At 36.8% G+C, this 14,042-nt stretch overlaps 1 protein-coding gene across 1 annotated transcript; it reads right to left on the reverse strand.

Annotated features, from left to right (window-relative positions):
- Window positions 1-3,094: 3,094 nt before the first annotated feature.
- On the reverse strand, window positions 3,095-4,030 carry LOC101444534 (olfactory receptor 6M1-like). The gene has a single exon (XM_004472327.2). It carries the CDS (start codon window positions 4,028-4,030, stop codon window positions 3,095-3,097), a length of 936 nt encoding a protein of 311 aa, XP_004472384.1.
- Between the last annotated feature and the right edge of the window lie 10,012 nt (window positions 4,031-14,042).

Genomic DNA, 14,042 nt, shown 5'->3' on the forward strand with positions numbered 1-14,042 from the left:
CATCTGTTGTTTCTAGTTGTTCAGTGAATTCTGGAGTTTTTAGGAAATTTATTAGGAAAATTGTAGTAATCACAGTGCTTGAATAAATCTGGGCCTCTTCTTTGAATGAGAAGTTGAGTTGGAAGAATAATTGTTCAAACAAGAACACCTGAAAGAAAGGGAACACAAGGCAAACTGGGAAACAAAATAGTTAAGGAAAGGTCTTTCTGCTCATAGAGCGTTAGTTCATCCATCATTCATTGTGAGCAGCTTAATATACCTGTGGAAGCATGCAGTTAGTCTGCAACCATGAGATCCTGGCAGTTCTAATAGTAAAACCTGGGGAAATCTAGTAATTGTTCCACTTAACCTCATACCATGCATCCCGACTGACAAAGTCAAGATGTCTCCATTATAAAGTTTATACCAACTCTCTGACACCAACACTCTGAGCAGTATACCAGGAGACTATATTGGTATCCGTCATTCCTCAAAATCCGTAAACAATTTTTACCACTTGCCTCACTATGACAAAAAATTTCTACCAACACTTGTAGGCCAGGCAGAGGCCTAGACCCAATTATAGAAGTTGAGATTAAGGGGTTCTGTATAACCCTTGGTGTGGTGATAGGAAACCAAAGTACAGGCCCTGTGTTGAGAGGACAAAACCAACAACTTGTCTGCTATGTCTCTTTAACAAACTGAATCTCCAATCCCACCACAAAACCCCAACAAGAAAATGAACTTGAGATATATCCAACTAATGCTTCAATGAGCTGTATGATCAGGAATCATAAAGCCTGGAGTGTCAAGATGTTAGGTGCAGCTGAGAGCCACACAGAAAACACAATTTGCAGGGTACAGTGCCTTTGCTAAAGTTTCCTTTGCAGACTAGTTTTTCTTTTTCTTTTTTCAAAAAGGACATGGATGAGGCAGTGTACTTGCCCCAGTGATTAGGGCATCCATCTACTACATGCGAGGTCTGCGGTTCAAACCCCAGGCCTCCTTGACCTGTGTGGAGCTGGCCCATGTGCAGTGCTGATGTGCGCAAGGAGTGCCGTGCCACGCAGGGGTGTCCCCCGTGTAGGGGAGCCCCACACGCAAGGAGTGCGCCCCGTAAGGAGAGCTGCCCAGCATGAAAGAAAGTGCAGCCTGCCCAGGAATGGTGCCACACACATGGAGAGCTGACACAACAAGATGACGCAACAAAAAGAAACACAGATTCCCGTGCCGCTGACAACAACAGAAGTGGACAAAGAAGAAGACACAGCAAATAGACACAGAAAACAGACAACCGGGGTGGGGGGCAGGAAGGGGGGGAAAGGGGAGAGAAATAAATAAAAATAAATAAATATTTTAAAAAAAATAGGACATGGATGACATAGGATAAGAATACTTAGGATAGGAATATTTTGAAGGAAAATGGTCATTAGTGAATACCACAATTTCTTTTCTGTGATTAACCATATTTTCCCATATTGCAGTGAAAGAGCAAAATGTGGAAGAATCAACACTTTACAGTGCTTTGATTTTTTTCCCTGAACTAAATGGGAGATAAATATTTCCCTCTATATCACTCAATATGTGTTTTGAAAATTTTTGCAACACTTACTTCATCCAAAGATGGTAGAACTGAAAGCAAAAATCTTAGCTTCTACCATAAGGAAATACATCACCCAGTGGTCCTTGTTTGGATCAGAATGTCATGTGGAGTGATTTTAACTTTTTTAACTGGCAAGTTGATGAAAATTTCAGATATGCCATGGGAAATTTCAGCTTTGTAACTGTCATTTCCAAATATAATAACATGTAGAACCCCAATTTATTCTCAAAAGAAGCACAAATTTGGCACTATTACATTCTCACCTAATATAATGTGAAAAGTTTAGATGAAATGTGTAACTGTGTATGTGATAAAGATTTTATTGTATGCAAGGAAGTACAGAAGTGGCAATTGTTTCCTTCATTAGCATACATCTTTCTTAAGCACTAAAAGTAAAGATCTTCTCTTAGAAATCAGTCCCTCTCAAAACTGCACAGATATTTTTCATTACCTGAAAATACTGGCTACATTTTATTGACTCTGGCAAAAGCACATGACTAAAATCTAATAAGCAAATCACCTAGGACATTTACAACTTGATAGATGTGAATATAAAACTCGGGAAATGTCCTTGACTGTTTTACAATTTGTGAGCGCAGTTGGTTAGCCAGGTTTCTGAAAAACAACCCATCCAAGGAGGAAATTTAGACTAACTATGGCAAAGCATTCAAGACACCAGTTGTGTATTCTTGGAATTTTAGCAAGTAATGAGAATGAAGTTTTTATTAGAGTCAATGTTATTCTTGAAATGGAAATGATAATTTATTGTGATAGATAAAAACTACAACACTAAAATTTAAAAGGACAATTATATGAATTACATCTCTATAGTGGGGGAATTAATTTTATAGATGTGAATCAAGTTCATTGGGGAAGGAAGTCTTCCTTTCTAACAGGAAAAGAATAAGGACCTCATGTATTAGAAAATGCTTGAATTGATATAAAGGGGAAAAGGAAATGTTAAAGGGAAATATCTATGGAAAAGTGTGCTTCATAAATACATAATTAGAATTAATAATGGAAAACAATGATTTTAATATTAGTTGAACTAGGTTACAACTGAATTTTTAAAACCTCAAATTTATTCATTGGGTTCATTTCATCGTGTGTGAGTGTGTGTATGTATCAGTGTGTGTATGCTTATGGGTGTGCTTCTTATGAGAACCAAAGAGTAGAACTGTTTTTTCCTTATGAATTTGTACATTTCAACTCAACCAATAATGTGCACACATATTGGTAATTATTATCACTATACTATTATTTTGTCCTTACTTATTTCAAAGCATCACCACTATATAAATTGTCTACATGATAATACAAGTATTACAGTTGAAACCAGTAAATTATTCTTTTTAATATTTGTTCATGAATCTTAAAAATAAGATATACATAAACCCAGTTTTAATCTAAAGACTTAACACAGATATACCCCCTAGTTATTGTATCAATTTATGGACTCATTTTCTAAAAGGCTGAGAATTCCCAGGTTGGGAATGAATGCCAATGTTCTCTTCACTTGGACTTCATCCTCTTGATGAAGTCCAGCCCCTTGGCCAAGGTGTCCTTCAGTGCATCTTTCATGGATTCATTCCGTAAACTGAAGATGAAGGGATTCAGAAGAGGTGTAATAACACTGGAAAGGATAAAGAGGATCTTGTTTAGGTGCAGGCTGCTCTTCTGTGAAGGACGCACATAGACAAAGATGGAGATACCATAGCCCATGGAGACCACAGTGAAATGAGAGGCACAAGTGGCAAAGGCTTTGCGTTGTCCTGTGCCTGAAGGAATCTTCAGAATGGTGGAGATAATGTAGGCATAGGAGACCACTGTCAACGAGAGTGAGCTGATGAGTAGGACAAGGGAACTGAGGAAGTCCAGTAGTTCAACGGCACGAATGTCAACACAGGCCAAATGGAGGAAAGGGGCGCTGTCACAAAAAAAGTGATCGATTTTATTGGGGCCACAATATGGCAGCCCTGCCTTGATGATGATAGATGGGAGAATAAGGAAAAAACTGCCTACCCAGGAGAGTATTACAAGACGGACACAGATTGAACTGGTCATAATCATAGGGTACTGAAGGGGGCTGCAAATGGCCACATAGCGGTCATAAGACATGACTGCAAAAAGGATAAACTCAGTGCATCCAGAGAGGAAGTAGAAATAGAGCTGGGTAAAGCATTCATCAAATGAGATGATCTTCTTCTCTAACAGAAAGCCTGCCAGCATCTTGGGAACAACGCATGTGGAAGTTAATATTTCACTGAAAGAGAGATTGCTAAGAAAGAAATACATGGGTGAGCGAAGCCTATAATCCACAAGAATGAGAGTAATGATGAGGGTGTTTCCAAGGACAGTCACTAAATAAGCCAATAAAAATATGAAGAACAGGAGTTTCCCAATGGCTTCGGTGGTAGGAATCCCAACAAGAATAATCTCTGTTATCATGGTCCAATTGCCTTTTTCCATGCTGGGTGGGAAATTTCTTCTCTTAAGAGAGCCAAGGAAGTGAAAAAGAGCAAACATTAAAACATAATCTAAGATAAAAGAATTTGGGTAATTTTTTTATTCTTCTATTTCTATGAAAAGTACAGCTGGGTTTAATATTTGTGTAACTTCTGGAAAAGCATATATGAAAATCCATGTTATTAATAATTAGGATATATAAAAATTGAGTTCCATAACAGTTTTTTTCCTAAATCCAACATCTGTATTTCATAACTGAGTCTTCCAGTACTCAATTGAATTTTATCTATTAATGGAGATCTATTAAATGATAAATGAATGGAAACTAAAGGAGATGTATTGCTAGACTTTTAAATTATTAAAATTTTGAGATTTATCAGGACACATTCTAAAAATTAATGAAACATTTTTTTTATTTTAAAAGAAGCTTTATATTACATAAGTGTTACAAAAAATATAGGAGATTCCCATATGCTCCACCCCCACACACACTTTCCCATATTAACAACATCCTTCATTAGTGTGGTACGTTTGTTACAATTGATTGTGAAGAGACTATTTTGATTATGATTTTGGAATGCCTCCAAACCAAAGTGTGACAGTATTGGTATTAGCCAGAATTGATTGAGAAAACACTTATTTTCATATAAATATAGATCTCATGGTAAATAATTAAAATAAATTTTTACTATCAATGGACAGAGGAAATTTCAAATTTGAAGATAGCATTAAAAATTGCTCTCTTAGGAATAAAATATGGATTAGAGTAGACTTACTGGTATTCTACTATAGAATTATTGTGACTCTAGCAGTGGAAGAAATTATATCGTTGTGGAGACAGTGGCCATGGGAGTTGCTGAAGGCAGAGAGAGGGAAAAAGAGGTGTGATATGGGGGAATTTTCAGGATCTGGAGTTGTCATGAATGATATTGCAGTAAAAGATGCTGGATGTATATCCTGCCATAACCCACTGAATGCAATGGATATGTAAACTATAATCCATGCTGTGTAGCAATGCTCCAAAATGTACTCAACTAATGCAATAAATATACAACACTAATGAAAGAAGTTGATGTGGGAGGAATTGGGGATGTGGGGTATATGGGTACTTATATTTTTTAATGTACCATTTTGTGTGATCTATGTATCTTTAAAAAATAAAATAGTGAAAAAAACAGAACAAAAAACTGCCATCTTAACTGAAAACACAAATACTATGTCATTTTGATAGAAAAGAAAATTTTCAAAGGAGATCCTCAAACCAAAGCTAACTTGGGTAGAACAATCAGCAAATTTCTGGGAAAAAGGAAAAAGAAAAGAAAAGAACAAAGAAACTTTTCAAAAACAATGATGGACACAATAAAAGACTAAAAGTGTATCAAAACTTATAAATAGTTTAAACTCACTTAGACCATCAGGAAAATAAAAACAAAAGTCGTATGTACTCCTTTTGTAAGAAAAGAACATAAAGATAATGGATGAGCATATTTTAAAAATAGCATAACTATGTTTAGGAATTTTAAAAATTATAAGAATAAAAGAAGTTTTCACAGTAAAAACATGAAACAATTTTCAATTCAAACAAGAAAGAATGTCAACAACAAAAGGAAAGAATGATAAGTTGGTAATGTAGAATAATAAACTCCCAATGGAGGCCCAAATATCTATGACTTTATGAGACAAGTAAGATTACATAATGATTGTCAGAATATATGTAAGAAATATTTGGAGTTATAAAGAATAATGATATAATCAAATAATCTGAAACACTCCATGTTCTGACCATACAGTACAAAATTAGCTATACTAAGGATTATGTTAATATTGTTGATGAAGTCAAGCACTTATCATTAAATTATGAAAATGCATTCAAACCTATGTATAAGTGTACATTAATTGAAACAATAAAGGTAAATTCTATCCCTTGAATTTAAATCAATAATAAAATATTTAAATTTATGCAAAATATATGAATGTATATAATTGTATTCAAGAACCACCATGATTTTTACTTTTAAATTAGCCCAAATAAATGCAATTTTGTAGGAAAACTAATAAATTTTAATATTTCCCAAATATGTTTACATATAATTAAACCACCACAATTTAGGAAAATATCCAAATGTCATGAAGACATTGTTAATGTTATTTCATTTTGTATGTTTTAGAAATGGAAAGCAGAGACATTTTCACTCACATAAATGAGGTTCCAGTGTAGATATCCTATCCTACATCAACTTCCTTAAGAATCTTGGTTTAGACTGTGACCATGAGGTAGTTTAAGAATCTGTAAAGTGGAAGGAAGAATGAACTCTCAAATATTATATTACTGTATACTCCTGAATGAGTCAATGTCCGTCTTAATGTTAATAAGTGGGGGAGATTGGGGGAGAGCAAGAGAAAGGAGAGAAAGCAAGAGAAGGAGAGGGAAAGGAACAGACAGGGAGAAAGACATTGATTGACTAAGGGAGGACACATGGAATAAAAATGTTTAAGCATAAGGCCTTAGAGAAGAGATTAAAGAAATTGATGAGGTAGATTGACTATTGGAGACACCAAGTAATGGGATAATGTCAGAAAACTAAAAACTAAACAACAACAAAACATGAGATCTGCTATGAAATCACTTATGTAATTTCTTCACAGATTATTTAAAGTAAATATTCAAACACGTTAATGAGACCTTGCTAGACTTTACAACTTTCCCTAACATCTAACCCTCACAGAATTCTGAGACATCTCCTATGGGTTGAGGCCAATTCTTTTCTGGACTCAGGTCTTTATTTAACTTAAGATATATTCCCAATATGTTTCTATTCTCTCCTTATGACATCCAACTTTTCTCCTTAACACTCTTTAACCTTATTTTATAAAATATCTCCATGCACAGCAGAAATTTCTTAGTTCAGGAAAAAGTAAGAGGAGGTTGGATTTTGTTTCATTTTTCATTCTTTTGGAGTTGGCTGTCAGCAACTAGAGGAGAGTTTTTCCATGAAAACAGCTGAAACCAGATGACTTCTGAGGTAGGACTACTTCCAAATAACACAGCACGGTCACACAGCAAACACTTGAAAGAAGATCATGCTGAGAATAACAAGTCTTTAAAATCAGCCCAGGATCCCTCAGGGTGAAATTTTCTCATCTAGAAAAAAAAAAAACAAGTTTCTTTTCTCTACAAAATTTGCATTGTAAACTCTTTAATGAATCTATTCCACTGAGACTCTAGTAAATATAGAAAACTTTATTTTCTCAAGAGACTTTTTTAAAAGCAATTTTTTGGACTATCTTCTCAGATGGAGAAAATATAAATATTCATTTATATATTTAGGCATTCATGTATGTATGCATGCATGTGTATATGTGTGTGTATAAAACCTATAATCATGCAGTAACTCAGAGGTGCAGATAGCTATTCTCCAAAACTGGAGAGAACAGAATTCAGTCACTGCTTATTTTCAATGACTCTAATGAATATGAAGGATTATTTTACAAGTGGAAATCCATGGTTGTGGAATCCAAAGATTTACTATTAGGACTACCACTTCTAGTTGAGTGTGTGTGTCCTGCAGATAGACCCTTGGAGAGGGATGTGAAAAGGTCTGAAGTCCACTGCTCACTATAAAGGGCAGTGATTGCCTCTGAACTAGGGCACTGGAGGAGGCTTTTGTGAAAACATTTGCTCAATTTTTTTTTCCCCAAATTTTCATACTAAAGGGAACATTTTCTATAATTTCCAACAAAGCTTCCTATACACAAACTATATCCATGCTTAACATGCATGTAAGACTTTTTTGACCTTCAAATCTCTATGTCAAATCATAGTCAATCATGCATTACATTATTGATCCCCCAGTAATCACTTGTGGTGAACTATATAAAGGTTTTCCTTGATTTTGCTTATGCATATTCTTCTTCCTATACTGTTCTAGACTTCTTCTCTCTACAAGGAGAATTAAATTCCCTCTTCAAAATCCAATACCAATTTAAACCATTTTTTATATTTCCTTTAGTCACACATTTATTCATTAATTACCTATTTTACATCCATTTACTAAATTCTACATGCTTATACAAACATACACACACATTTTAAATACATTGCACAAAGATGACATTTCACAAGTTTCACACCTCTCCCTTTTATAATTTTCTATGTTGAGAGCCAAATAATTGTCTTATTCACTTATGAAATGTCAGTATTCAGAAGAGTAGAATGTATTGTGTGGTTAAATTTGATAAAGGAGGAAATGAATTAGTGAATGAATGGAAAAATGAACAACAACAAAAAAAAGAAAATGAAAAATTAGATATTTTCTAATTCCAGCACTTTTAAAGAAAAGCAAACTTTGGTATATCTAAAGGTCTTTCTAGGGGAGAATTCCTAATGAAATAAAGTTATCTTCCATGGAGAATTTGGAGTTTAAGAGTTAAAGAGCTGTTAAGTCAGATATAATATAATGGATTCAGAAATAATTAATATAGAAACAACTGTGGAAGATGGCATCAGAGTAAGGAGCTCCTGGAGTCAGCTCATGAAACAGGGTAGTTGGTGGTCACTCAGAGCTACCTAAAGCACATTTTGGAGGACCCAGGAGACCAGAGGAGTATCCTGCAACATCGTTGACAGCGTAGAAGGAGAAGACTACCCATCTGCACAGAGAAATCATAAGTAGAGCACTCCACGCCACGGAGGTTGGTGCCCATGGCTTGCAAGCTGCTTCAGGAGCTATTCCGTGGTTGGAGGTGGAAGTTCCATTTCCCCCAATAAAAGTGGGAGGAAAACACGGTGTGGCACTGACTTCAGCTCTTGATTAGTGGATTCGGTGGGATGAAGTAGAATCCCAGGAACAAGTAAACTTTGAGCTTGTCCAGGACAGAGGGAAGCTGGTGACTGCCATTCTGACTCTGCCCCAGGCAGGAGGGAAACGGCACCGACTGAAAATCGTAGTGCTTGTAAGGACAGGCTTCCTTCCACCCAGGTTGGATTGCAGGTCTAGCCTAAACCCAAGTCCCACCTCCAGCAGGGAGGAATCTGGGGGGACCTGCACCACCTCTCTGGGAAGTTGTAAACCACCCTGCAGAGGTGGTGCCCATCCTACTCTAGGGGCACAGGCTACCTCAGGAGCTCTTCTGTGGCTGGAGTTAGAAATTCAATTTCCCATAAATGGTGGGATGTCCACTGACCTCAGCTACTGATTCATGGACTCGGCTGACCAATGTATAATCCTAGAGACAGCTGGGATCTGAGTGCTTCCAAGCTGGAAAGAGTCCAGTAGCTACCATTTTGATTCCACTCCCCTGCATGAGAGGAAGCTGGGTTAACTAAAATTCAGTGATGTTAGAGAGGGGCTTCATTCCACCAAGATCAGACTGCAGCCCTAGCCCAGGCTCCAGCCCCACCTCCAGCAGAGAGATAGCTGGCCTGACCTGCACCAGGCTCTCCAGGCAACTGTAAGTGCTCTCTGCTGGCAGTGTTTGAATAGCCAGACACCTGGGGCTGCATCCTCACACCAAAAGAAAATAAGAAAGGAGCTGGGTATTCTCAGCCTCTCCAGGCAATGGCAGAAGGTTTCAACCCACACAAACAGATTTGTTGAGTGCCTTTGAGCCCATCTCCACCTCTGGATCCCTATAGGATAGGAGGGGGCTGGTATTGCCTTAACCTCTACAAGCAATGGCAGGTATTCTCAGCCTAAAGGGACTGAACTGTTGAGCACCCATAGAACCACCCATTCCACCCAATAAGATAGGAAGGGGCTGGTGCTTCCTCAGCCTCTCTGGGCAGCAGTGGGTACTTTCAGCCTATAGGTCTGAACTGTTGAGCATTTGGGTTCTGTTCCCACCCCCTAAAGGGTACAAAGGGCAGTAGTCCCTAAGTCTCTCAGGGCAACTGCAGGCATATTTGGCCCACAGAGATTAGATGTTGGGCACTCCAGAGGGTCCATTCCCACTCCCAGCAGGGAGAGGCTCTGGTGATACATCAGTTTACCTGATCAACTGTGGTCATTCTGGACCCACACAGCATAGATTGCTGACCAAAACTATAGCTCTATCCCTGCCTAAGGAAGGGGAGGAAGGGAGATGAATCTTCATCAGTGTCTCCAGGTGACTACAGATAGTATTGTGCCCAACTGGGATTATTATACATGGCTACAGCTCTGTCCCTACCCCTAAGAGAGGAGAAAGGAAGGAGAAGCTTCATAACTTCCTGGGGCAACATGGGCAGCTTCCGCCTCCATAGCTTACAGCACCAACTACATCTTTGGCTCCTACTACACAACCAGCAAGGGAGAAAAAATAAGAAATTCCTAAGCTAAAGTGAGAAACTGCACTCAGAATAAATACATCTAGCAAGCCAGATGTGGAAACACCAATAAAAAGTTACAATCCATACCAAGAAACAGGAAGAGATGACCCAATTAAAAGAACAAGATAAGCCTGCAGATGACATAAAGGATTTGAGACAACTAATCTTAGATGTTCAATCAAATCTCCTTAATAAAGTCAATGAGATGGCTAAAGAGATTACGGCTATTAAGAAGACATTGGTGACACAAGATGACACCACTGACAACAATGGAAGTGGACAAAGAAGAAGATTCTACAAATAGACACAGAGAACAGACAAATTGGGGGGCAAGGGGAGAGAAATAAATAAATCTAAAAAAAAAAAAGGAAGAAGACATTGGATGAGCACAAAGAAGAATTTGGAAACACACATAGAAAAATAGCAGACCTTATGGAATTGAAAGGTGAAAATTGCATCCATCATCCATGTAGAATCTAAGCCCCCTCTTGATATAGAGGGGGACTGGACATAACCATCCCAGGGTCCACATAATGGAAGAATAGAGTATTTATTAGAGTGGACTTACTGATATTCTACTATGAAACTATTGTGATTAGTAATGGAAGAAATTGTAGTATTGATGTGGAGGAAGTGGCCATGGTAACTGCTGAGGATAGGGAGAGGAAGAAGAGATATGATGTGGGGGCATTTTCAGGACTTGGAGTCATCCTGGGTGGTACTGTAGGAACATATGCTGGACATTGTATGTCCTGCCATGGCCCACTGTGTGGACAGGAGGAGAGTGTAAACTACAATGTAAACCACTGTCCATGTGGTGCAGCAGTGCTCCAAAATGTATTCAAAAATGTATTCCAAAATGCAATGAATGTGCCACAATGTTGAAAGAGGTTGTTAATGTGGGAGAAGCGGGGTGAGGGTTGTTGGGGATATAAGGGACCTCATATTTTTGTAATGTAACAATTAAATAAAGAAGGAAAAAAAAAGTCACTGGAGGCATATAACAGCAGATTTGAGGAGGCAGAAGAAAGGATTGGCAAGCTCAAAGATATGGCCTCAAAAAGTGAGCAAACAAAAGAGAAGATGAAGAAAAGAATGGAAAAAATCTAACAGGGTCTCAGGAACTAAATGAACAGCAAGAGACATGCAAACATGTGTGTCATTGGTGTCACAGAAGGAGAAGAGAAGGGAAAAGGGGCAGAAAGAATATTTGGAGAAATAATGGTGGAAAATTTCCAAATCTTATTGAATGACATAGATATCCATGTCCAAGAAGCACAGTATACCCTCATCCAAATAATTCCAAATAGACCAACTCCAAGACACATACTAAACAGAATGTCAAATGCTAGAGACAAAAAGAGAATTCTGAGAGCAGCAAGTGAAAAGCAATGCATAATATATAAGGGATACCCAGTAAGATTAAGTGCAAATTTCTCATCAGAAACCATGGAGCCAAGAAGGCAGTGGTATGATGTATTTAAGATATTGCAGGAGAAAAACTGCCAACCAAGGATTTTAGACCCAGCAAGATTATCTTTTAAAAGTGAGAGTGAGATTAGAATATTTTCATATAAACAGAAACTGAGAGAAAATATAACATAAAGACCAGCTTTTTGGGAAATACTAAAGGGAGTGTTACAGCCTGAAAAGAAAAGACAGGAGAGAGAGGCCAGGAAGAGAGTCTAGAAATGACAACTGTATCAGTAGTGGTAACTAAAAGTGTCAAATATAAAATGACAGATGCAACACAAAGATCAGAATGGATGAAATAAGAACTGCCTTTACAGTAATAACATTGAATGTCAATGGATTAAACTGCCCAATAAAAAGACACAGACTGGCAGAATGGATAAACAAATATAAACCATCTATATATTGTCTGCAGGAGACTCATCTTAGACCCAAGGATACCAATATATTGAAAGTGAAAGGTTGGAAAAAGATATTCTACGCATGAAGTAACAACAACAACAACAACAACAACAACAACAAAAAGCTGGGGTAACCATACTTATATCAGATGATACAGACTTTAAAAGCAAAACTTCTATTAGAGACAAGGAAGGATATTACATATTAATAAAAGGGGTGATTCACCAGGAAGAAATAACAATCATAAATATATATGCACCTAACCAGGATGCCGCAAGATACATGAGGCAAACACTGGCGAAACTGAAGGGAGAAATAGACATCTCTACAATAGTAGTTGGAGACTTCAAAACACCAGTCTCAGCATTGGATAGAACATCTGGGCAGAGGATCAATAAAGAAACAGAGAGCTCGAATAATATTATAAATGGCCTAAACCTAATAGACATATACAGAACATTGCACTCCAAAACAACAGGATATATATTATTTTCAAGTGCTCATGGATCTTTCTCCAGGATAGACCATATGTTGGGAAACAAAATACATCTCAATAAATTCAACAAAATTGAAATTATACAAAGCACTTTCTCTGATCATAATTGAATAAAGCTGGAAATCAACAAGTGGCAGATAAAGGGAAAATTCACATATATATCAAGATTAAACAACATATTCTTAAATAATCTGTAGGTCAAAGAAGAAATGTCAAGAGAAATCAGTAAATATCTCTAGATGAATGACAATGAGAATACAACATATCAGATGGGATGCTGTGAAGGCAGTGTTGAGAGGAAAATTATAACCACCAATGCTTACATTAAAAAAGAAGAACTAAAATCAATGACCTGGCTACACAGCTGGAGGAACCAGAAAAAGAGTAGCAAGCTAATCCCAAAGCAAGTAGAAGGAATGAAATAACAAAAATCAGAGCAGAAATAAATGAAGTTGAGAAAAAACTAAAAAAAAACAAAAGAGAAAATTAACAAAACCAAAAGTTGCTTCTTTGAGAAGATTAACAAAATTGACAAACTCTTAGCTAGATTGATTAAGAAAAAAAAAGAAAAGATGCAAATAAATGAAATAAAAAATGAAAGGGGAACCTTACTACAGACTCCACAGAAATAAGAGAGATAATAAGAAGATACTATGAACAACTTTATGGTAAAGAATTAGACAATGTAGATGAAATGGAAAAATTCCTAGTAATGTACAAACAACCTACACTGACACTAGAGGAAATAGAAGACCTCAACAAAACCAATCACAAGTAAAGAGATTGAAACAGCTATCAGACAGCTCCCCAAAATGAAAAACCTTGGACCACATGGTTTCACAGGCGAGTTCTACCAAGCAATCAGAGAAGATTTAATACCAATCTTACTCAAACTCTTTCAAAAATTCAACAAGAAGGAACACTACCAAACACATTATATGAAGCCAATATAACCCTAATACCAAAGCCAGATAAAGGTATTACAAAAAAAAGAAAATTACAGACCCATTTCTCTAATGAATACAGATGCAAAAATCCTCAATAAAATACTTGTTAATTGAATCCAACAACACATTAAAAGAATTATCCATCATGATCAAGTGGGTTTTATACCAGGCATGCAAGGCAGGTTCAACACAGGAAAATCAATCAGCATGATACACCACATTAATAAATCAAAGAAGAAAAATCACATGATCTTATCAATTGATGCAGAAAAGGCATTTGACAAAATAAAGCATGCTTTCTTGATAAAAATACTGCAAAACATAAGAAGTGAAGTAAATATTCTCAATATGAAAAAGGCCATATAAGAA

The sequence above is a fragment of the Dasypus novemcinctus genome, chromosome 16 (genome assembly GCF_030445035.2).
Source record: "Dasypus novemcinctus isolate mDasNov1 chromosome 16, mDasNov1.1.hap2, whole genome shotgun sequence".
Lineage (NCBI taxonomy): Eukaryota > Metazoa > Chordata > Mammalia > Cingulata > Dasypodidae > Dasypus > Dasypus novemcinctus.